Source organism: Passer montanus, unplaced genomic scaffold, assembly GCF_014805655.1.
Source record: "Passer montanus isolate IOZ18808 unplaced genomic scaffold, ASM1480565v1 scaffold22, whole genome shotgun sequence".
Classification (NCBI taxonomy): Eukaryota; Metazoa; Chordata; class Aves; order Passeriformes; family Passeridae; genus Passer; species Passer montanus.
Genome location: NW_024366815.1, coordinates 138509 through 162973, shown reverse-complemented (window position 1 = coordinate 162973; position 24465 = coordinate 138509). Strand labels below are relative to the sequence as shown.

Here is a 24465-nt window from a genome sequence, read left to right as displayed (position 1 = left end):
TGCCGAGCGCTGTCCGGGAACTGCCCGGGAGCCGACCGAGTGTGCCCGAACTCTGCCCGAGTGTTGCCGAGTGTTCCCGAGCGCTGCCCGAGCTTTGCCGAACTAGGCCCGAGCCTTGACGAACTGTGTCCGAGCCTTTCCGAACTAGGCCCGAGCCTTTCCGAACTCTGCCCGAGCGCTGCCGATCCCCGCCGAGCGGCGGGGGGAGCCGGGCCTGCTGTGGTGCCGGACGGCGAGCGCGGCCTGTGCGGGCGGTGAGTGGGCCCGAGGCGGGAGCTGCGGAAAGTTTGCGGCCCTGTGTGCCTCATCCCTCGGGTAGAGCTATCCGTGCGCGTGTCTGCGTTAGGGGCCGCGGGGCTGTGCTGTCAGGGCTGTCCCTCTCACCGTCGCGGTGTGTCCTAGCCCCGCTTCCTTGCCTGCGTGGGCCTGGGAGGAAGATGTATGTGTTGGTAAAGACGGGGCTGTGCGTGTTTCCCCCCACACCTTCTCTGTGTGTGTGTGTGTCTGTGTCCCCATTCCCCCTCAGTTACATTGCCCTCTCCGTGTCTCCCTTGTCAGCACAAGGGAAATGGCTTTAAACTGAAAAGAGACTACGTTTAGATTAAATATTAAGAAAAAAATCTTTACTGTGAGGGTGGTGAGGCACTGGCACAGAGAAATTGCCCAGAGAAATTGTGGTTGCTTTATCCCTGGAAATGTCCAGTGCCAGGCAGGATGGGGTCCTGGGCAATCTGTTCTGGTGGGAGGTGTCCCTGCCCCTGGCAGGGGAGCTGGAACAAGATGGTCTTTAAGGGCTTTTCCACCCCAAACCATTCCGTGATTCCTTGAACCTATGGCTCTGTGATGACGTGCCTAATGTTGGCTTTTTTGGCAGGTGTGCAGCAGGATTGTCCGAGCCATGATCGAAGTGTTGGCCAAGCTGGGCCGTGGGCCCGTGTTCCTGGCAGGAGAGGTGCTGGAGTGTGTGATCACCTTCACCAACCCATTGTCGGCCTCGTCCACCTCTGCCAGCAGGTACAGGAGCCTGTGCCAGTCCGTGCACAGAGCCTCCCAATGCTGGAGCTGCCTGGGTCCCTGCAGAGGGAGCAGCCCACCCTCTCTCCCCTCTCTGGAGCAGTAGTCATGGCTGCATTGTAGTGCAGTGGTGCCAGCTCAGCCCCTTGTGACTTCCCTACTCAAGGCACTCCCTGAAGGAAGCCTCGCGTCATCTCTCAATTTTGGGGGCGAAGCTGGGGTAATTATGCTGGTTCTGTGTCCCCGAGAAGCAGGCAAGGAAGGAGGTGTGCAGTTAGAGGTTCTCTGTCACTCAGGTGAGCCCGCAGTGACAGTGTCTGGCAGAAAATGAAGCCAAACTGGCTGTCCAAGTGGGCTATCTGGTCACACCAGGGTGACAGTCACACAGAGCAACATCCAGGCAGCGTCATTATTTCCTGCATTTGTGGAAGGAGCTCTCTTTTATCCAGCAGTGCTGGATGGATCAGTGTGATCCCTGCCTCCAGAGGTTGCAGACACAGGGTTAGATCTGAAAGGATCACCCTCTGCAGCCACGTTTCCTGTGGCCCAGCCTTTGAGCACTGCATCTCCCCTTCTCAGTGCTGAGGAGGTGTGAGAAGATGGGAGCTTCCCGAGCTGGCTCACAGCGGGTGACTCTGTGTCACAAGTAACCACCCAAAGCCTTCACGTCCGCTGAGTGTGCGGCCTCGTCTGATTCTTCAGGGAGTGGAGAGTGCTTTCTCATCTTGAGTCCTTCCTGGGAAGTGTCTGTTTCCAGCCCTGTCAGGTTCAGCATGTTTTCATCACCAGTATGATGTTCACATGTGATTGTTTTGGTGGGTCCACTCACAGTGCCTGCAGTCTCAGCAGCAGAGGGCTTCTATATTTATTGCCTTCCTTAACTTTCCATCTTTTCTTCCTGTTGTGTTTTGACTGCAGAGATCAGGTTTCAAATTCAGCTGTGGCATAAGCATCCAGCTTCCCAGAGTTTTGTCCTCTGTGACAACAAAGTCATATCCTGTGTTTTGCCTGCTTCTGAAACCTGTGGGACTGCAAGGGTACCAGGTGGCATGGTTTGGGGGGGCTTCAGTGCATTTATGACAGCTTCATTTAAAACTTCAGATGTGCTGTGGTCTGTAGAGGACTGCCTCTTGAAAAATAAGGGTTTTTAAAATAATAAAAAAAGCCCCAGGTGATCAATCGGACAGGACCTGCTAAGTCAGACGAGTGGCAGCAGCAAACAGATTGGTGGTTTGGAAAATGAAGCTGTGGGTTGCGTAAAGGCAGAGCCAGATCAAAGCACTGAGACTGCAACAGGCAGAGAGTCCTGTCAGAGCCTGGAGGGTTTTGGGGCTGGCAGCTGGAGGGACAGCGAGGCTTCATATTGGGAACAGGGACAGAATGGAAAAAAAGGTAGGAAATTAATTTGATGGTGGAGTACAAGAAACAAATCTCTTTACCCAGAGCTGCACAGAGCATGTCCCGTGTAGGCTGCAGGAGTTGTGGGGGAAGGTGAGACTGGAAGGAAGTGACCTCAGCACCAGTGCAGGATCCTCCACTGCTGAACAAGCACTTGCTGAGTAAGCCAGCTCTGCTGGCAGGAAGGGACATGCAAATTTTATTGGGACATCTGGCTAGAAAAAATGAAAACAATCCAGTGTCATGTTGTAAAGCTATACTGAAATAGAAAGAAAAATTACTCAAAATACAGTGTTTGAAGGTATTGTAATCACTCTAATCTTATGTAAAATTAGCAAACATTGCCTCAAGCAAGAGTAGTTCTCTGCTTCCAACAGCAGATACCTTACAAGAAAAAAAACATGGCAGTCCTGATAAAAAAAGTCATGCTGGTACTTTTAAAAATGCAGAATTACAGCTGTAGGGCTCAAAGGAACTAGGTATAGTAACTGAGGTGTGTTTGGGTAAGGGCAGCCAGCACATGCATAAGATCAAAGAGCACATCATTAGTCAGCTGACACAAATACAGCACACCTTTTCCCCTAGTTCATCTAGACCTTTAACTGCTCTGATGTGTCACATGGAGGGACACTCGTGTGCCACAGAAAATCCCTGTGCCACCTAAAGCTCTGTTGTTCGTGCTTACTAATCAGATTGTGATGTTAGAAAACACCAGAGGAACTATTCACTGGCTAAACCATGGACACCGCTATTGAAATAAAATAGAGGAGTGATTTGGAAACTGAAAGGTGTCACTAGTACCATAGGAGGTGCCCTGTGGAATGGCTGACGTCTCAGAGTCCAAAACAAGGGGTTTTTTTGTGCTGGATGCATGGCCCTACATTACTTCCTGGGGCCAGGAATTAATGTACAGAGAGGGATCAAAATGACACCTTTGCCTCCCCTATTGCCGTCAGCAAAGTCCTTGCATAAGAAGGAGTAAGTAGGTCCTAATGAAAGACCCAGAAGCATCCTCCTGTGGTCTGGCACAAACAGCAGCTGATGTTTGTGTTGGGGATGGTGCTGTGGAGCAGAGGGAGCATGTCTGTGCCTACCTGCCCTGAGTTCTGTGTGCTGTGGGCAGGGGCAGCTGAGCCCAGGCTGCAGGAGTTTGTTGCTTTAGAATTTGCCCACTTCCCTAATGGTTGTGTTGTTACCAGAGTGCTGCTCTGTGTGTCACCTCTGGCTTGGGATGTAACTCCTGATGACTGAGAGTCCTGTGCCAGGGTCCACATGCAGCAGCTTGAGGTGTCCTCCCAAGAGAGCAGTGAGTGGCCAGTCCCAATCTGTGGATGATGCAAAAGATGAACAAATGAGTAAGGCTTTGCACTGGATCTTGGAACAGTTGATCTCAGCGTCGTGGCTGATAGATCCCTGTGAAGTTTTGCACAAACCACCTTGTCTCTTGTCGTCATGGAAGGGGGCAGGAGCCGCTGACCTCTGCTGCCTGTTGTCCTCTGCCACAAGGGTACAGCATGTCTCTTGGGGCAGATGTGTTTTCTCATGCCATGTCAGTGCTGTGACAATGGTGTTGTGGCTCAGACTGCAATTACTGCCTGCTTAAAAAGAGTCTCTGGGCTGCAGAGCCAGGCTTTGGGTGAAGCTGTTGTCAGCAGCTGAGGTGGAAATGGCTTTGAGTCAGCATCCCACCTTGAGCTTACTCGCAAGGCTTGTTTGGAAGGGGACTGTGAGAGTGGCTTCAGTGACAGTGAAGCAACACCTTCTTCCTTCCGACAAGCAGTCCTGCATGGAGCTGAGCTGACAGAGTTGCTCTTCTCCCTTAATTCCTGCCTGCTGTAATTCAGGTTTCAGCAGAGATGTGAGTGTTGCTCTTTGCTTTCAGTGAGATGCTGGCATGGGCCAGCGCCCAGATCCACTGCCAGTTTCATGCCAGCGAGAACCGGGTGGCACTCCCTCCCTCTGATGGCAGCAAGCACGATGTGCAGGCAGAGAATGAGACCGTCTTTGTCCCCAACAGAGGTGAGTGCCACTCCTGCCTTCACCCAGGTAGGGACAGTGAGAGCACAGTGAGTAGGAGTCAAGCAGACCATAATGTGCGTGCCTTGATGCAGGGTGCATAGAAGGGAGTGAGAAGTTTGTGTTGCTTTCCTGGTGGTAGATGTTGTGGGACCTTCTTAATACTGAAATCACAGTGACAGTATCTTGGATTGAAACATGACAGTTGTTTGTCCAGCTGCAGTGGCAATGTCTCATAATATAACCAGGGCAAGAGATGCTTCCTCCCTGGCTCTCTTCTCCCTGTTCCTCCCCAGGGGGATAAAGCTTGACTGACCTGGACACAGCCTGAGGCTGTGCAGCATTCATGTGTTTTTTATTCTCTTCCAGGAGAGCGGGGTCAGTGTATCCTGTCCACCCCACCAAAGATCCTCTTCTGTGACTTGCGACTGGATCCTGGGGAGTCCAAGTCCTGTGAGTCCTGTTCTCTTCCTCTGCTCACAGAGCTCATCTCTGGGGAGCTCTGCTTTCAAAACTGGCTTTGCAGACCTGAGTGCTGCAAGTGTGAGATCCTGGTGCTCACAAAAGGTGGGGTGCTTTGGTTAGGGCATGAGTGCTGAGGACCTGCTGCATCATCCAGAGTCTGTTCTCTGTTGCACTAGAGCTGTCTGCACTGCAGGGTGTCCCTCAGCCCTGCCCCTGTCCTGGGGCCTTTGCTACAGGTCCACTGTGTAGCTGCAGCAAAAAAGTTTTGAAATATCTAGTTGCAGCAGGAGGAATGGCTGCACACACCTGCATTTCCGTGCCTTTATTTCTTTAGTCATACTGGTGTATTCTTGGAATTTAGGCTGGTGTCCTCCAAAGGTATGTGCTTCCTCTTCAGGTTGTGGCTGTGCTGGAAATAACAGTCTTCTGGATGTTCTAGTTTTCCTGCTGTGAGAGTGAGCACTCCTTGTCTTCTCTGCTCAAAGCTCTCCATGTTTGAATAGACAGCTGTGGAAACAGCTGAGTATGCACTGTTCTCTCTTGGTTGGTGGCTGTGTGACCCAGCCTGTTCAGGTCATGTCAGATCTCCTTTGCATTCCAGTGGCCTGTGATTAGCAGCAGTGATGTTAGGCCTGTCAGGCTGTGCATGGAGAGCTGTGTTATTGTCCCAGGGATCTTCTGGGAACAGTTGGTGGAGACCTCTCACACTGCAGAGCACAGGGAGTGGGGAGACAGTGCCTGTGCTGGGGTGGGCTCTGCTGGATCACCAAGCTCTGCAGATCTGGAAGTGAAGCTGCAAGTGAGACCAAGCAGCCGCAGGGTTGTGACAGGCTGGTTTTGAAGCTTGTGTCTCCTGCCTTTCTGGCTTTGGAGGGGCCTGACTGGAGGGAAAGGTGGACCTGGTGAAACCAGGCTGGCTTGCCTTGGTGGTTAGTGGGGTGGGGCAGTGCCATCTTGGGGTTGTGCCCCTAAACTGTAGAGCCTGTTGTCTGAAGACGTTTAATTATTCACTTATTATTCTATAGCAGCATGTTGAGGAAAGGAGGTGGCCATGCCAGCAGAAAGGAGGATGAGGAGGCAGAAATCTTAGCTGGCCTGAGGTTCAGCTGGATTTTCCTGTGTTCCTTGCTGGTTGCAGGTTTGAGGCTAGAACATCTGTTCTCTGGGAGCAGAGGGAAGTCCCTTTTCCTGGCACACTTTAGGCAGGTTGGGCATTTTCTGGGATAACAGATCAGTGATGACAGCCCAAGTTCCAGGTGGCTGGGGTGGATTGAGGGATTGACTGTGCACTGGCTTAACAGGCAGAAGCTGTTCAACCCCCAGCTAAACTAGGGATTGTCTGTCCTTTCCAATTACGTGGTGATGTGTGTGTGTCCTCTCTGCCTCTGGGTGGCACTGGCACAAGCAGCCTGCATCTGCCTGGTGCTTGGATTCAGCTCCTCTGGAAGGACACAAACTCCTCTATTCTTCAGGGGTCCTTGGCTGTACAGTCCAGCCTTTCCCCTTCGCTGTGTGATTCACCTGTCTGTTTCATGCATCACATGTGATGTGGCTGCATGTGGCACTGCATTTTTAGCACTGAAATCCTTGTATCACAGCCCTGGTCTGGTTCCTGCCAGGCTGTTCACACCGATCCCATCAGCCTGTGGTGCTGCTGCTGTCACGTGAGACTGCAGCTGGCACACTTGCAGACCATTCCTGGGGTCTCCTGCCAGCTCCATGGAGGCAGAGTTAAGGCTGTGTGGGTGTGTATCTTAATTCTTCATTTCCTGTTTTTCAGAAGTTTTGAGTTTTGCTACGCAGTTTGGGAAAGGGAAAAAAACCAAAGCAGAAAACCCAAGAAATCTTAATTCTGCTTCAGCAATATACCACGTTATTAAACTGCAGCCAGAGCTGGCACATACAGCTGAGGTTGTGTCAGACTGTCTCTTGATAAAAGGACTTGTTTTCATTTGCTGACCAACTTATTCCCCAATAACTTACTCTTGTTTTGGTGCCTATATGTTAAAGTTGACTCATATCCCAGCCCTTTGACACATGGCCCAGGTTGAACTCTTTTAAGTTTGTCACCTTGAAGCTTTTTCTCAAGTCCTCAAATAATATCTGTGGCTGTTTTGCCTCCACTCTGGTTTTGTAATACCTTTAAAAATTTGGTAGATCACAGAGAGGGAAGGAAATGGAAGCAGCCTGGACACAGGCCAGTAGGCCAGCCAGAGGGCACAGCAGGTGGGTAAGGAAGGCATTTGTAGTGCAAGGAATGTGCTTCCTTCTGGGATATGCACGGAAGCTGGGACTTCCTGAGTCTTGGCATTCCTGAGCCACGTAGCAAACTGTCAGTCCTTCTCTGACTGTAGTGGTCTCTGCTCAGATTATCCTCATTGGGTGGGAAGGTCTGAGCCCTCTTGTAACAGGGGTTACAGAAGTCTGCTTCTTTCCTTGGAAATATCTGATTTTCCTCCTTCTCCGGGTAGTTCTCTGCTTTACCTGCACCCTCGTCCAGAAAGAGAGGCTTGTGTTTTAAGGTGTGACATCCTGTCGCCACTACACACTAGCACAGGCTTTTTTCTTCCTTCCAGTCCTGTTATTTGAAATCCAGAAGTTATATTTAAAATGTAACCCTAACTTTTGATCTAAGCCTCAGCATTCAGCGTGTGCCAGACATGGGGAAGGATCTGTGGTTTCAGAGCAGGATGCTGCCCTTCCTCTGGCAGGGCGTATCTGCGTTACGGTGGGCAAGCCAAAGAGGTGGAGACTTTCCACAGTTCACTGTTTGTGTCTTTCTTGTTATACAGCATGTGGTTTGGGAAAGCTGCAGAAGTGTTCACACTGTGTCAAGAGGCACTGGGGTTTGTGTGGTGGCCAAGGGGCTCTAGGAGGGCTGAATGTGGTGAAAGCCAGGCTCCAGTACCTCAGAGCCCTCAGAGTCAGACACTGTGATCTAAGTCATCAACCTGTCAAGGGGAACAAACCACAGGTTGATGTGAAGGTCTCAGGAATTGTTTCTTGATCATTAGCTGCAGTCCTTCAAAGAAACACAGGAGAAAACTTACTTGTTGCTGAGTTTGAGGGTTTGTGTAAAGCAAAAGCAAAAGAGGCATGAAGTACTGATCAATACCTGCATGGGATGGGGCCTGGAGGAGGCTGTGGTCAGAGCACTGGGCAGAGGAGTTCACAGAGGCAAATTTGGGTTGAACTCGTGATGAGTAAGTTTAGCTCTCGTGGTTGTATTCCTGGATTTTACATCTTTCACATTCTTTGGAGACAAAGCTTGTGTGTGTGGTTGTATGTGCTGGAAGCAATGTCTGGATGATGGTGCATGTGATGTGGGGAGCAGTGTTCTTGGTGCAGAGGAGCTGAGTTGTGCTTGGCCACTGGAGGAGACAGGAGACAGCAGAAAGCACCAAGCCTGTCCCTAGCTCAGCACTGCTGGTCCTAATGCTTGGTGCTGGGAGCCTGCACACAGCAGCTGCAGGATCTTCCCTCTGGCTTTGGAAAGCCAATTTTCTGCACTCATTGCAGATTCATACTGTGAGACACTGCCTGTGGATGGCCCCCCCTCTTTCCGGGGGCAGTCTGTGAAGTACGTGTACAAGCTGACCATTGGCTGCCAGCGCGTCAACTCGCCCATCAAGCTGCTGCGCGTGCCCTTCCGTGTCCTCGTGCTGCACGGTAAGGCCGCCTGCTGCCCTCCCTGCATGGGCAGGCCGGCCTGCACCCTGCCCCGCTGATGCTCTCCCCTTCTCCCCAGGGCTCAAGGATTACCAGTTCCCACAGGATGAGGCTGTTGCACCCTCAAACCCCTTCCTGGAGGAGGAGGAGGGCTTGAAGAAAGACTCTCGCCTGGCAGACCTGGCGACAGAGCTGCTCATGGTGGCCACCTCCCGACGCAGCCTGCGTAGGTCATGTTCCCTGCTCAAACCTGCTGTCCTTCCTAAGGAGCTGGTCATGGAGAGCATCTCTGGGCCAGCTGCAAAATATTTCTGACTGACAAAGTGAATTTCCAGCTATGGCTGTGGAGCAGCTCTATCAGGGCCTGCTTGGGTCAGGGCCTCCTAGCCAGTCTCAGGCTGTTCCTACTTCAGACCCAGAGACCCTCTGCCCAGCACATGGCAGCCAGTGTAGGGTTTGCCCTTGCCCACTGCAGAAATTTCCCAGAGGGAATACCACCTCTAGGGACTGTTCTTCACACCCAAACAGGAGGCATGAGATCATGTCATTAACCCAGAGCAGAGCCTTGTGCCACAACCCTTACCCTCTTCTTGCTCCACAGATCTGTATAATATCAGCAACACTCGGGGAAAGGTGGGAACGTTCTGCATCTTTAAGACTGTGTATAAGATTGGAGAGGATGTCATTGGGACCTTCAACTTCTCAGAAGGAGATATCCCATGCCTGCAGGTCATTGCTGTGTCTGGGATTACTGGGGAGAGGCAGGGGTTTAGGGTGAGGGATGTGGAGAAGGGATTGGGGTGGCGCTGAGCTGTGAGGGTTTCTGGTGGGGCCCAGTTGGGGTCACCTTGGAGTGTGAGGTGGACAATGGGAAATTGGGAAATGGACCCCCCAAGGCTTTGCACGAAGTGTGTGTGAGGTTGTGAGAGCAAGCACTCTGCTGTCGCCCTGCAGTTCTCCGTGAGCCTGCAGACAGAGGAGAGCATCCAGGAGGAGTTCCAGCGGCGGCGGGGGCAGCCTGTCTCCTTCACCGTGCACGCCCGCCATCAGGAGTCCTGCCTGCACACAGCACAGAGCAGCTTCAGCCTGCCCATCCCACTCAGCTCAACCCCAGGATTCACCACCAACATCGGTTAGTAGCCACCAGGGAAGGGACCCTCCTGCTCATCTCTGCAGGAGGACCGTGATGTCCCCAGCCCTACCCTTGCTCAGCAGAGCTGTGTCCCTTGGGATGTAGCTGGCCTGTGTGAATGGGGTCATTTGCTGTCCCCTAGCCAGGACAGGCTGTGCTGAGACAGCTGCTGTCCATGGCCCTTGTGGGTGTTATGTGCTGACTACTCTGTTGCCCACAGTGTCCCTGAAGTGGAGGCTGCACTTTGAGTTTGTGACTTCTGGGGAGTCAGCGGGGACTTGCTTGGTTCGTGGGAGCCAGTCGGAGGCTGTCACCTGGACTGGGGTGGAGCAGATGGAAGTGGACACCTTCAGCTGGGACTTGCCCATCAAAGTTCTTCCCACCAACCCCATCCTGGCTTCCTACGTATCTCAGTTCTCCAGCACTAACTCCATCACCATCTGATGTAGGGAGAGGTTGTTGGCTTGCAGAGCTGCAAGCCTGTGCCACCAGTGGGAATGGCAGGCAGGACTGTCACCAGTGTGCTGTGATCCCAGTGTCCTCTTGGATCCATCTGTGATGTCCAGGTGGGCACCAGGCATGTCTGTCCTGTCCATGGCTGGAGAAACACTGCTTGATGCAGTGTCTCGTGCTGCAGCCCCCAGCTGGAGCTGGACCCTTCCTGCCTGGGTAAGGTGCGAGTCCCAGCACTCAGCAAAAGGAATTCTGCCTTCCCAGGGAACCGCTGATGTGCCTTGATCTCATATGGGGCTTCCAAGAAGGAAGGCCCAGCCTAGGGAGGGGAGAGGGGAGCTCTTCCAGTGAAGCTTCATACCACCCTTGGGTGAAGGCTGTGCCCTTACAGAGACCCTACAAGCAGACATCTGGCATCTAGGTGAAGCACAGTGGCCACCTGGGCTGGGTGAGACCCTGCTCTCCTGCCCTGGCGTGTGTCCTGCCTCTTGCAGAGTTGTCCTACACATAGAGCCCAGTGCTCCAGCCACCCCCACCTGGAGGAGGCAGGTTGTGGCAGGCCAGCCCTGTGCTGCTGGCATGTGCTGGTGAGCAGGCCTGGTCTGTTGTCTGCCTGGGTTCCTGGTGTGAAAGCATCCTGCTGGTCTTGGATCCTTGGGGTGCTGTAAGGAATTCATGCTGTGCGTCAAAGAGCTGGCATGGAGATCTCACTGCTCAACCACCAGCTCCCCTTTTTTACTGAACTTTCCAATGAGCTTTCCTCTTTGCATGGAAATGTAATAAACATCTGAACGTGCAAAACTCTGCTCCCCCAAGAGCCTTATTCCTATATTGTTCCCGGTGCTGGACACATCCCACCTTCTACAGCAGTCACAGGCTGGAGACCTCTTTGTTCAGTATCTTTTATTGCAAGAACAGAAACATCTACACAAGGCTCTGCACAACACAGGCATGGCACCAGCTGGGGCAGCTGCCAGGGTGGCTGTCTCCACGCTGGCACTTGGATTGCTTCCGCTTCCTGAACCCTCTCCACCCTGCTCCCTTGCCAGTGGGGATGGGACTCTCCCCTGGGGACATCCTGTTCTGCCGCCCGCCCTGGGCTGGCTCTGTTGCAGTGTTGCCCAGGGCTGGCCTGCAGTGCCAGGGACCCCAGGAGCTTTTGGAGCGGGGCATTAGTGGTTCCAGAGGTGGGTTGTGCCCCTTGCACTCCAGGAGCAGAGAGGGGCTGGACAGGGTGTGGGGATCCTGCACGGGGAGCCGTGGTGACCCCAGTGAGCTGCCCACGGCTGCTGTGCAGGGGAGTACAGGTCTGGGAGAGAGTAGGGAGCTGCTTTGCTGGGGGCTGGATATCGGAATGCAGGACTACCATGGAGCAGGCTGATTTAGTCCTGTAGCCTTTTTTAGTCACGGGAGGTTTTCTGCCCACCTGGAGGAGGAGATCCTGTAGAATCTGCATTTCCACGGTGTGCAGAACACCTCACAGGGAGGACGCCCTGGTTCAGGAAGCTGAAGGCAGAAGAAGAGCTGGGTACCGTGGTGTGTGGATAGTGGTTTCCTTCGGAGGTGCCGGCGGTGATGCCTCTACAGGGTGTGTGGGGCAGGTCTGGAGCATGCGGGCGGTGTGCTCTGGAGGGGGGAGCGCGGCGCCGAGGCGCGGGCGCTGCCGAGGCTCTCTATCTGCTCAGCCCCGCGCCCAGCAGCTTGTTCACCAGCGGCTCGGGGGTGCTGGCCGAGCCCCACTCGTGCTCCACGCTCTTCACGCACGGCAGGCTGGGGTTGGCCTTCTGCACTACCGAGATCTGGCAGGTCTGTGAGTCGTAGTGAGCCTCGCACCAGTCGGGGAAGTCGATGGGGTGCTGGGTGCTGCGGGAGAGGACACGCTGCCGTCAGTAGCCCTGGTTAGTGCCGGGGGCTGCTGACTGCTGCCAGCCCCCTGCACAGGCTGTCTTCCAGACCAGCTCAGGCAGCTGGGACACGGCTCCTGGCACATCTGGGCATCTTGCTATGCTCAAACACCCTTTCCAACTGCCCCAACTCACCCCACCACCCTCAGTGCCCTTCTGGGGTCCTGCCCACCCGTGCCTCTTGTTCGCCAGGACCTGGTGCCCCACAGCCCTCCCAAGCTCTGATATCAGCTGCCTTTGCAGCCAGCAGACACCCGCTGCTGCAGACACAGGGTGCTGGTGGGAGGTGACAGCCCACCCCAGCCCGGCCCCTCACTCACGTCTCACAGCAGCCCACGCCAACGGGGTGCAGGCAGGTGCAGAGCAGGCAGTTGGTGCTCAGCCACGATTCCCCAAGGGAGAACTGTTTCCCTTCGTACTCACAGGGAGCTGCAAAAGAAACAGTGGTGATGAGAACACATGGGCCTGTGCTGAGGGCGAGTGGAAGCCTCCTTGACACCCCTGTGCCCTGAGCAGGGGCAGAAGTATCATGATGACCTCTCACTCAGCTTGTGCTATGGAAGATGTATGGTGGTCTATCCACCATCCTGCAGGTGTGGAATGCCCTGTCATCTCTCATGGGTGCTGTACCCATCCATCCTCTCCTGGCCCTGCCCTGTGGCTCTCACTACTACCCCATGGGTCTAGAGCAAGAAGCAAGTGGCTCTTGCTTCCCTGGAGAGGACAAATCCAGCACCCCTTAGGGTCTGGGCATTTCTGCAGCCCTGGGAGGAGACAGCAGAGGGATGATGAGCCACCCTCCTCCCTTTGCTGCTAGTCCTACACACTCGGCCCCAGCCACACGCCTGCCAGGAGCCTTCATGGCCCAGAAAGCTGTTTCTCAGCCAGAGCTCTGGGGAGCTGTTCTGTGGTTTATAGACTGCTCCTTCCACTCACCACTGGCCCACGATCCCATTCCTGAGCTCAGCACCGTCCCTTCCATACTTCTCAGGCATAAGGAAGAGCCCTGCCATGCTGGGAAAGCTGAGGCCTCCTCTTCCCATCAGCCTCTCCCCATCTCAATTCCCCACTTACCTTTAGCCTGGAAGTAGCATTTGGCCTGGGAGCCCGGCAGCTGGAGGAGCAGGGAAAGCAGCAGGCAAAGCCTGCCCCAAGCACACCTCATCTTCTGTGCTTGCATGGCCATAGATGGTTGAGCTGGACTTGTTCGCTTTGCTTCTCTATTGCCTTTGCTCCTTTGCCTTCTCTTTCTCTTTCTCTCTCTCTGCCTTTTTAATGCTCTTCCCCTGATCCCAATGAGAGAGATATTTATAAAGTTCAGCTTTACGACCCTGGCCACCAGCTGTGCCCCACTGGAAAAGTTGTAAAACTCATTTCCTGATTTGAAAGGCATGAAAACAAGAGGTAGGATCAAGATTTTTAACAAGCTGTGAAAAGCTGATTCATGCCCTCCAGAAATTTCTCCAGTTGGAAGCCCCTGTGGGTGCAAAGCTCCACAGCAAGGGGAGATCCAAAGGTCCCCAGCAGCGTTGCCCTCTGCAGTGTGGTGAGCACGTAAGCAGCAAGCACGGGAGACCCTGGCTCCTGACCAGGAGAGCTCCAGGCTCCCCTCTGGTCATGCTGAGCCGTCACTGCTCCTTCACAGCAAGCCAGGGTTTTGGGAACATCCCATCTCGCAGTGACCCGAGCAGCACGAGCATTCTGCTAGCAGTGTGGGATGCAAATGGCACCATCCTCATTTGGGGACGGAGGTGCTTGCACCCACTCCTGAGTACCACATCATGGCACTTCCACCCCAGCCTGGGCTGCAGCTGTGCCAGGTTCATGGCCATGCATGGGCTGGGGATGGGGACAGCAGGTTTAAAATCACAGGATCACAAAGTCATAGAATCACAAAATCACACAATCATAGAATATGCTGAGTTGGAAGAAGCCCATCAGGATCACCATGTCCAACTCCTGGCCCTGTGCAGGACACCCCAAGAATCCCAGCATGTGCCTGAGATGTTGTCCAAGCACTTACTGAGCTCTGACATATTTGGTGCTGTGACCAGAGCAGACAGTGCAGCAACTACAACTGATGCAGAATAGGAGAATGAACCAGGGCTCGTCTGAGCAGTGCCCATGAAAGAGGACTGTGCCTGTGCACCTGGAGCACCCACAAGGTACTGAGGCTGAGCACCCTTTTCCAGGGGCTGAAGACTGGCCCCAACAGAAGTAGGAAACAGGAGGGTTAAATTAGGAGGCAAAAGTGCTTTTATGCAACAGGTAACCTGAGAGGTAAACGAGGGACTTGACTGGAAGCAAGGACCAGTGGGAAGGTGCCACATCACCCAGGGTTGTGCCTGTGGACCTCACAGACCTGTGGACCTCACCCGGAGGAGCTGCCTCTGTGTAGAAGTGGTAATGCTGTTATCAGCTGGCAAAGTGAGCTGAAGTGCAAGAGGGAGAAGGTCAGAGCCCTGGGAGCCACATGGCTCCGGAGAGCTACAAGCAAAGGGCTGACTAGCCAAAAGAAATTCGCAGCCCTTGTCAGAGGTGCTGCCAGCAGCAGGAAACAGGGCTCTGGGGATGGTCCAGCCAGGGCTCAGCCAGCACAGGGCCGTGCCGGCAGTGAGGCAGCATCAGCAGCAGTGGCATATGTGGGTCATCTGCCCCTGCTTTAAGCTCCCTGTTCCTGAGAGTTTGGGATACATTTACACCTTGACGCGTGAGGCTCAATATCCCTTCCAGAATTTGTATTGGCATTCACTATTATAGCTGGATATTTTTCTTATCCCTATAAGTGCCCAATCCCTCATTGAATCCTGCTAAATTTTGGCCCGAGCATTTTCCTGTGGCAGTCTAATTAAGCACAGAGTGAGAAAGAAAAATGCTTCCTTTTATCCGCTTTATCCGCTTTGGATTCACCACCTTCGGATTTGAAGGCATAGTCCCTTCCCTTTGGTGCTCTGGGCCCCTTTGCCATCTCATTGCATCCATCTCCTGCAGCTTGTGCTCTCACTGCTGAGGGAGAAGCCCTGGCTTTTCGTGCCTTCTTCCCCTTAGAGAATTACCCCAGCCCTGCTCTAGTGCCACGGGTGATGCCGTGTCCCTCGGCGGGGTGGCTGGATGGCAGCGAGTGTGGGATCTGTTAGGAAAGGCTGATAACAAATCAGGGAAATGCTGGGCACACCCTGCTGACCGTTGAGCCACGAGATGGTGGAGTGTATCAGTGACAAATGGAACTTGCCCTTTGGTGCAGAGTTGTTACTATATAAGGAGGATAAAAGTGTTCGTCGTCAGAGCAGTGAATTAATATTCCTATTGTGTGTTTGGAAAAAGAAGTCTGGCATGCTAGTAACTGCACAGAAATAATCCATCATTGTTTCATCAACAAGAACAGCAAATGTTAAAAAAAAAAGTGGTGGGTTTCACTCAGAGGCCCACAGGATTTGTACAGGCTTCCAGAAGAGTCCTCAAAACCTAAGGCGACAGTGTCTCTTGGCTGCGGGGAAGGGCATTGCCCCTGCTCCATCAGGGACACAGAGAGATGTTCTCAGGATTTCTGTAGCCATTATGGTTCATTAAATAGAGGGTTAAAGCTACGAGTCCATTCATGGCCATTGGGTTTTTTCACCAAAGTGCTTTGCTGGGGAAAATGCAGAGAAAAAGAGGAGTGTCAGGACATCTCTTGGCACACTGCAAAGGGACCAGGCCATGGGGCACCATCCACACTGTGGGTGTGCATAAAGAAAGGGGCTGGTGGTCCCCCATAGCCTGCTGATCCTGCTATTCCCCCTCCTGACCACTTTCCTTTCCCCACTTCTGCATTCCTGGGCACCCACCTGTCCCCAGTGCACACAATCCCCTGGGTGAACCAGAGCGTTTTGATCCAGGTTGTACAGAGGGGGCTCCTAATTTGGAAAGCAATAATTGCAATTGGACTTGGTGCTTCAGAGCTTCTGCCTGGGCTCTTGAGAGTACCGTGGCAGGAGGAGCTGACACTCTGTCCTGCTGTGCCAGCCTGGAGGAGGTTTTGCTGCAGAGACTGAAAGGAATCAGCTGCTGTTGGTCTTGCATCTTGGGGAACAACTGAGATCTGGGAAAGAACCACAGAAAGGACGAAGGGGCTGGAAGAAGTGCCTTCCTAGAAGTTCAGTCACTTTGATTTACCAGGCAGAGCCCCACAGAAGGGATCACTGCCTGTCCACATGTGTGCCAGTGAGGAGCAGTCACCACCTTTGAGTATCCCAGGATCCTGCAGAAGGTCACATCCACACCTCAGCATCCTCCCAGCAGGACCCAGCTCTCCTGCCTGGCCTGGGTTCAGACTGTAGCTGTGCCTGAGAAAAGCTGGGTGCTGCACCCCACCAGGGACACAGCTTGGCTGTTCTTCTCTCCCAGCAATCCCTCTGCAGAGCAGCAGAATGCCCAGTGCCAGGGATGGGACCCCATGGATGGGGAAGGAAGAGCACCCAAGCCAGAGGTGCTGGGATGAGGTGACATCAGCCCACCCCAGCGCCGCAGGAGGATCAGGGGGTAATAATTGATGCTGGACAAGTTGCCATCAGCAGCATCCAGGAGGGTTATAAAACCTGAATCTCCTGAGCCTTCAGCTGGAGCTGCAGCTGCAGAGCAGGAAGCAAACAGGATCCCGGCTGGCATTGTGAAAGCAAACACCATAAATCCGAGGAAGTGCTGTGATTGCTGTTTTAGGCACTGGGGAGCTTGGCTCCTGGTCCCCAAAGATATTTTATTTTCCCTCTGAACAAAAAAAAAAAAAAAAAAAAATCCAAAACTCCAGTTTATCACTGGACCAAACTACATTGGTGTTGCTGTGGACCCTGAAGCAGCTCTGGGATGTGGGCTCCTTTCCTTGCCCAGCACCTTGAGGATGTTTCAAGCACCAGAGCACCAGGGCAGGTGCAGGTAAGTGCTGGCTCTGAGGAATGACCATTCATCAATGCTCACTGCCCACTGGTATGGCCAGACCCTGGGGAGAGGTGAGCAGAGGGGTGAGGAAGAGATAGGCAGTCAGGAGCTGGGAAGGGAAGACAAAGGGCTAGCCAGGGAATGGCAGCTGGCTCATGGCATCCTTCATCCCACAGCTGGCAAGCCAGATGGGATGGCTCACAGAGGCTGGAGTACAGCCCCACCTGCAATGAGACTGTTGCTCCAAAAAGGGGACAAATAGAGGGGATGTGAGAAAAAAGTGATGTCGCCTTACTCTGCAGACTGTCTGCCTCCTGGATGAAGCTCAGTGTGGTGGAGAAGCATGGGCTGCAAGGCATGCTGGTGTGCCTTGTGTCTTCCACGGGTGTCCCTGGCCTCAGCACCCTGACCCTCCTTGCAGGATGAGGTTTCTGACCCCAGAGGCTAGGCACAGCATTTCCCAGGGGCTCTGTGACCCTCTTTGGAGGGGGTGTGTGGGTTCCCTGCCATGGGACAGGACCTGCTGCGGGGTGCTGTCTGCAGGTCCCCAGTCATGGCATGGGCTCCCTGTCTCTGTCCCTCTGTCCCACTTGGCCTCTCATGCCCTCTTGCCCTCTTCTCACATGCTCTCATCCTCCCTTCCCCATGCCCATGTTCCATTCCTTTGGGACTTTCCCAGGTCATTTATCATAGCTGTGGCTGCTCTGCACCCGGCCAGGTTTTGGCATCAGTGGTGTTGGCACTCCTGCTGCCCTCAGCCCTGGCAGGGTGCTGGCACCCACCCCGGCTCTCCCAGCATGGGTGTGCTGCAGCCCGTGGCTCTGCCTGGGCTCCCCTCAAAGAAACGTGCCAGGAGGTCACGGGGTGTTTAGGAAAACAGACCTTGGCACTTGCTGGCCATACCAGGAAAATAAAAACATCCGGGCAGGCACAGTGACTGCGAGAGGCCGGCACTCCATAAATCCCCCGGAGCAGGTGCTTTGTAGTCGGCACAAGGAAATGAGCATATTATTCAGCTTGGCTTAAACCCCGAAATGTTTCCTGCCCTGTGAGTCAGAAATAACCCTAGGAGATCATTCCTAGGCCACGCAGAAACTGCACCAGCCAAAAAATGCCAGGCACTTGTTGGCCTGAGGACTTGCCGGGGAGGTCAGTGGTCCAGGCCCCTCGTTTTGGAGGAGACTTTGCTGTGACAGTGTCATGCCACCAGCACTGACCTCAGCATATAAATGGCCTGGAACAAGGTGAGGATCCACAGGGGAATCCCAGACTGGTCCTGAGCACATTGCTTCAGTGGGATGCAGGGATGGGGAGAGCCCCAGGAGACCCCTGAGGCTTTCTATGTCCTGGGTGAGTCCTGCAGATCTCTGGCCTCACTGTGGTATCCAAAAGAGGGATCCCCCTGCAGGGAGCATTGTCTGTTTTACTGGCACCCACAGGGCCATGCTGGGGTGATACTCTGCTCTAGGGACACTCTACAGGAAAAGCCATGCATGGCTGGTGGCTTCATGGTGGAAGAGACTACTTAGGTATGGGACCAGGACCCCACACACCCAGCCTGGGGATCCCAGAGAGTTGGAGGGGAAAGCACTGTAGGAGCTGTCTCTGGCATGACACAGGCAGCACCCACCTCAAGGGGTCCATGTGTGACACTTCCTGTCCTGGTGCCCTGAAAGGACACTCCTAGGGTCCCACCATGGGTCTGGGGCACAGAGAGGTGTGGGTTCTAGTGGCTGTCCCCATGGGCACACAGTGGCAACCCTTGTTCTGAACCAGGGAGGTGACACAGCTGCCACATTTATCCACAATTTTCCCTTTAAAATATTTGCCTTTGCTTTACTTTTTCCGTTACTGGCACACAAACTCCAGATCTGAACAAGGAGACCTTCAGACTCCCTGGACAGCAGGAGCACAGGAAGCCCCTGTGTGGAAAGGTCACCTACACATCTGCACCAGTCCTGGGTGCTCTGTGCCCACCTGGTCAAAGCCTCTCTGACCTTCTGAAGGTGTCGCTGTCCCATCTGGGGTGGGGTGGCAGCGTGAGCACTGGCAGGAGAGACCCCAGCAGGAGCCTGACCCACACTTGAGTAGAAATGCGAGTCTCTCAGGTTTTCTCTGGTTGGGATGATCCCAAGGTATGTTAAAAGTCTCTTTTTCCCAACCCAGCCGTCAAAGAAGGAGACGAGAAGTCTTCGGCTCACGTTCTCAAGGTTGTTTATTATATTTTATCTAAAACATTTCTGTCTCGCCTGCCGAGGTCTGTTCAGCAGGTCAGCTTAAGGCACTCTCTCCACCTCTCGGGTTGGTGCCATCTTTTACACCAAAAACTACGTATACTATGTTTATAATAATGTTCCAATACCTGTCACCTATGTTAGACAGTGGCTTTGTACTCTAAACCAATCTGTGAGTGCCAACATCATCCTGAACATGGATGCCAGGGGGAAGAAAGAAGAAGGACATCTTAGAATGTCTCCATCTTAGAACTTCTGACCCCCATGTACAGAATCCCAAACCCCCTGTACAAGGTTCAAAACCCCCTGTAAAAGTTTTCTTTTCACCCTGTGATTACTACCACTACATTATGTAAATTCTTGTGACTTTTAATTCTTCATACAAAGGTGGTAACTTGTTCCATGGGTCAAATTCAAAGCCACAGGGGTCTTTGGTTGCATGTCAGGGTCTCTGACCTCCCTGCCAGGGCTTTAAAGCCCCCTGGCTGGGGCTCGGATCATTCAGGACCATCAGGGGGATGTCCTGGGTTCTGGCACGAGTCCTTGGCGGTGCCTTCCCCATCCCTGCCCTCTTTCCACACAGCCTCCAGCAGGAAGGGGCTGCTGCCCATCCATGCCAGGCCTCCCTGTGACCCAGCGCTGTTTGTGCCCTGGCACAGCAGTGTCTGCACTACTCCTCCTGGCCCTGGCAGTGACGGCCGTGCTGCAGGCACTCGCTTGCGGTGCCTCTTTACAGCCACCTCCTGAGGCTGGCAGCTTTCTGGCTCCACTTGCAGCATGGAAGTGAAGGAGCTTGGCAGGGCCCATGGCCTTGTTCTGCTGCGCGCCAGGAGGTGGAAAAACAATTGTCATCTCTGGGGGCCAGGGGCTTGGTTATGCTTGCCAGGGGAACATGGAAAAGAAGACTGGAATCTCAGGGGGGTGAGCCCCCCAGGACAGACAAGCACAGCTGTGCCCATCATGATCTGGGGCAGTCCTAGGACCAGCATGTGTGTCATGAATGAGTGTTTGAGATCGCTTAAAACATCACGGGCAGGGGTATCAGCAAAAATTTAATATTAAGTGACAGCACAGCGAAGTTCATTGGCAAGAGTCACTTACTAGACAGTTAAGGCACACTGAGGAGAAAAAAAGGAACAAGAAACAAAATCCAGGCAATCAAAACAGACATGAATCAAGAACCATCTCGGGTGGTGTTTGTGCACACGTGTTTGTGTGTGTGTGTGTGAGACAAAAGGCCGGTGAGGGCAAGGATAAAAAGGAATATGGCCTAAAAGCTTAGCAGCACTCACACTTAACACTACTTAACTTGTAACTCAACAATTTAACAGAGGAAAAACACTTAACAGCATGTAACCTATGTAACTTAACAATTTAGCAAAAGAACAACAGCCTTTAAATTAGCTTGTAATTTATAAGGTCTTACTTGTAAGTTACTAAGTTACTTGGATCTGAGAGTGCTTAAACATCTAAGACAGCAGCATCTCTCACAGATTTGCTGCAGCCTATGCACAGGGGCATGCACACAGAAAGACAGTGCTAGCAGGGTACCTGTGAAAAATTCCCCTCAGAGGTGAGTGAAATGCTCACTTTGGATGCCTTTGCACCACCCAAGAGGCGAAGGGCTGAGCCTCATGGAGTGAGGCTATCAGCCCAGGATCCATCATCGTTCTGGGATCCTCCAGTACCCCAGACTTGAGTTTGCCCCACTCAGAGGGAGGTGCTGGCCAAAACCTGCTGTGGTCCAGGGTGGCCCAAAGGGTCTCATTTTGGACCAATGTCTGCAGAGCCACAAAAGAGTGGGCTTTAGTTGTTGTAACAGTGTTTCAGCCTGCACTTCCTGTCAATATCTGAGAAGAGGGATGTTCTGCGGTTCAGGGAGGAAAAAGAGTTGCCAGCTGTTCATCAAAACCCCGGGAGCTCTGTAAGGCAGCAGCCGTTCCTGGGAGCAGGGAGAGTTTCTGATGAGCTCAGGAAGAGACGAGCCTCATCAAGGAAGAGCTGCTCATCAAGGGTCAGGCTCAATGAGCATTTCTGAGATGTCAGTGCAGCCTGGAAAAGGGGGATGCATCAGCACCACGGGTCACCATGGGCTCCCACGGACCACTGCAGACCACCAGGAACAGCAGGATGGGTGCAGCAAGGGAAGAGTGACATCCCAAAGTGTGGGATGCCAATAAAACTCAGTGTGAGACCATGGCACAGGGAATGTGCAAGGGAGTTAGGAAAAAAAATAAGGTTTTATAAGTTTTGTGTGTATGGTGAGTGCACAGAGAGTGTATGATCTGTGTATGAGATGTGTAGTGTTTCTGTATGGTGTGTGTATGGTGTGTGCATGAGGTGTGTGTAAGGTGTGTGTATGGTGTGTGTATGGTGTGTGTATGGTGTGTGTATGGTGTGTGTATGGTGTGTGTAAGGTGTGTGTATGGGGTGTGTATGGTGTGTGTAAGGTGTGTGTATGGAGTGTGTAGGGTGTGTGTATGGGGTGTGTGTAAGGTGTGTGTATGGTGCGTGTATGGGGTGTGTATGGTGTGTGTGTATGGGGTGTGTATGGTGTGTGTAAGGTGTGTGTAAGGTGTGTGTAAGGTGTCTGTATGGTGTGTGTATGGGGTGTGTATGCTGTGTGTGTATGGTGTGTGTGTATGGTGTGTGTGTATGGGGTGTGTATGGTGTGTGTATGATGTGTGTAAGGTGTGTGTATGGTGAGTGTATGGTGTGTGTATGGTGTCTGTATGGTGTGTGTATGGGGTGTTTACAGTCTCTGTCTGGTCCGTGTGCGCTGTTGATGCTGTGTCGGCGCGTTGTCCCCTCCGTGTCCCCTCCGTGTCCCCTCCGTGTCCCCGCGCTGTCCCCGCGGCGGTGGCCTGTCCCCCTCTGGTGGCTCACACGCGCCACACGGGTTGCCGCCTCACCCACATTCCCGGTCACGGGCATCTCACGCACCCCATCCCTGCAAAAGTGAATTCCCACCCGCTTCTCCCTCCTTCCCTCCACACCCTCTGTTTTTCTCCCGTATCTCTTTTGTTTCTCCCGGGTCGCTCCCCCGCCGGCGGCATCCCGATCCCGCCGGCCGCAGCTCCTGAGGGAGCGGCACCACCTCCCGGAGAGGTCGCTGCGGAGGCTTTTCCCACTCATTGTGCTGTCAGCCCCTCCGTGTCCCCTTTGCCCCCGGCCTGTGCCACCTCAGGACAGGAGCCCCAGGGCTGCGCTGGGGGCTCCTGCCCGGTACAGGCTGTGCCACCGTCTGTGCCCCGTGAGCAGGGGTGGTGACACTGCTCTCCGGCGGGACCATCGCCACCCCGCCATGTCCAGCCCCACACTCCATGGGGAAGCTCCTCCAGATCTTTCCGGCTTCTCGTTTCTGGATGCAATCGCTGTCGGTTGGATTTCTCTGTCCTTCGCCTCAGGCAGCGCTGCCAGCTCCGCACCGCGCTGGACCGAGATATTTATAGCCGGCAATGCAATCTCTTCGTCTCGGGCTGTGCCGAGCTGGCGGAGCCGAGCTCCGTGACCCCACGAGCGTCTCTCCCGGTGGCCACACCTGCAGTGTGAATGGCAGGGACAGCGAGACTGTGATTCCCGGCAACCCCAGACGTGGAAGGGACCCATGCCGGGGCACGCTGTGATGCCGTGCCCGCGGCGCTGCTCTGCTCTGGTAGCCTGCCCCAAAATCCCGGAGGGGACAGCGACACCCTGCCCGCCGCTCAGCGCGGCATCCCTCACGCATCGGAACCACTCAGGGCCTTGAAGGGCCAGTGACACCGGCAAGACCTGGGGCACCGTGCAGCCAGCGCTCCCCCGTGCTCCCGCACACAGCTCTGGGCCGGGGGGAAGGGGCTGGCACCACCCCGAATACTCCCCTCCAGTCTCCATCGCCCCCCACCCCCGCCCGATGGGAGCAGGCAGCAGGCTGGGAATGCCAGGAATGCACCGCAGGCATGCTGCCTCCGCCGAGCCCCCCTTGCCCCACCGAAGCGCCCTGCAGACAAACACACGGCACCTCTGTGTCGCCCCTGGCCGGGCGGCCCCCCATGGCAGCGCACGACATCCCCTCAGGTCCTCCCCAAACCCCCGGGAGGACCGGCAGCCCCGCTCTGCCCGCGCTATCCACGCCCCACGGCGCCACGGGGGCTTGTGCAAGGCTCATCGCCCCCCGAGCGCTCCCCTGCGCTCTGCTCGTGTGCGGCCAGCCTCCCAGCCCGCAGGCCTGTGTCCCACGCAGAGGGCTGGAGCGGCAGTGGTGACACGGCCGTGGCATCCAGCCCCCTGCCCTGCCAGGGCTCCTGCCGGCCAGGTCCCTGCGGCACGGGCTCCCGTGCACCCTCCGCTGTTGGGGAAACACACAGGGTCTCGGGGACGTCTGGTTCCTCAGGGCATCCCAGTTCTCAGGGTCCAACTCCCCAGGTGCATCCCAAATCCCCGAGGACATCTCCAACATCCTACCCTCCCCCCAGGGGAGATATCCACGGCCAAAGCACTGGAAGACCCCACAAGGGAGGCAGCCAGACCCCAGGCAACCCCCCCTCAGAGCCTGATTCCTCCTTTGTCCGACAACTTAAGACTTCCCAAAAATCCCTTGTGAGGACACTCACACCCAGGGTATTCCCTTCCAGCTGGCCGTGGATCCCTTCACATCCTCGCACACCTCCCCAGGCTACCCCTCTGCCCCATCATACACATCCCCGCACCCCTAAACTTCCCCAATCCCTGGGGACCCCCAGCATGAGACATTCCCTCCCCAGTCCCTAGTCACTGGAGTACCCTGGAACCTGGATGCTCTCTCACTGCAGCTCCCCGGACTCAGGTACCTCTTTCTCAACCCCCCGCCCAGTGGGGACACTCCAAACCCTAATGCTCCCTCCCTGATTCCCCTCACGGACCCTAGATCCCACGTACTCCCTCTTCAATCCCTGCCTACTGGGAGCCGCCGGCTCTGGGGACTTCTCTCCCTTAATCCCCGATGGGACCCCCGAGCCCGCCCCCAGCCCCTCCACCCAGGGGCCGAGCCCCCCAGCCCCCTGCCCCACACCGATGCCCTCTTCTGCGATTCCCCCGCGCTGCACCTCACCAGAACCAAAGCACACCTCCCTCGGTCCTCCACCCACCGGGGACACCCCGAAGGCGGATGCCCCTCCCTCCCTCCCCTCCCGGACCCCCTAAAACACGGGCACCCCCTCCCTCAGTCCCTGCCTGCTAGGGGCTCTAACCCCGCGCAGCCCTTCGCCCGCCTGGAAGCCAGAGTCGCCGGACGCCCCGCCATCCCCCC

The 24465-nt window shown here is 54.6% G+C and overlaps 2 protein-coding genes across 2 annotated transcripts; one reads left to right on the top strand and one right to left on the bottom strand.

The window, feature by feature from the left end:
• The first annotated feature begins 38 nt into the window (after window positions 1-38).
• RGP1 (RGP1 homolog, RAB6A GEF complex partner 1) lies at window positions 39-10948 on the top strand. The gene is made up of 9 exons (XM_039709711.1): window positions 39-254; window positions 875-1014; window positions 4295-4431; window positions 4798-4881; window positions 8413-8562; window positions 8642-8788; window positions 9164-9291; window positions 9517-9694; window positions 9915-10948. Exons 2-9 carry the CDS (start codon window positions 899-901, stop codon window positions 10136-10138), a joined length of 1164 nt encoding a protein of 387 aa, XP_039565645.1. The 5' UTR covers window positions 39-254; window positions 875-898; the 3' UTR covers window positions 10139-10948.
• Window positions 10949-11820: 872 nt separating this feature from the next.
• LOC120502482 (microseminoprotein, prostate associated) lies at window positions 11821-13237 on the bottom strand. Its single transcript, XM_039709949.1, has 3 exons — window positions 13126-13237; window positions 12372-12480; window positions 11821-12010 (listed from the first exon to the last, which is right to left on the bottom strand). The coding sequence occupies exons 1-3, from the start codon at window positions 13235-13237 to the stop codon at window positions 11821-11823; spliced, it is 411 nt and encodes a 136-aa protein (XP_039565883.1).
• Between the last annotated feature and the right edge of the window lie 11228 nt (window positions 13238-24465).

Excerpts from the sequence above, each read along its gene's own strand:
- RGP1 (XM_039709711.1), top strand. The coding sequence starts at position 899 with ATGATCGAAGTGTTGGCCAAGCTGGGCCGTGGGCCCGTGTTCCTGGCA. Across the intron at positions 4,882-8,412 it reads TCCTGGGGAGTCCAAGTCCT|ATTCATACTGTGAGACACTG; the intron begins GTGAGTCCTGTT and ends CACTCATTGCAG. Across the intron at positions 9,292-9,516 it reads GAGATATCCCATGCCTGCAG|TTCTCCGTGAGCCTGCAGAC; the intron begins GTCATTGCTGTG and ends GTCGCCCTGCAG.
- LOC120502482 (XM_039709949.1), bottom strand. The coding sequence starts at position 13,237 with ATGGCCATGCAAGCACAGAAGATGAGGTGTGCTTGGGGCAGGCTTTGC. Across the intron at positions 12,481-13,125 it reads ATGCTACTTCCAGGCTAAAG|CTCCCTGTGAGTACGAAGGG; the intron begins GTAAGTGGGGAA and ends TTTCTTTTGCAG. Across the intron at positions 12,011-12,371 it reads GGCGTGGGCTGCTGTGAGAC|CACCCAGCACCCCATCGACT; the intron begins GTGAGTGAGGGG and ends CCTCTCCCGCAG.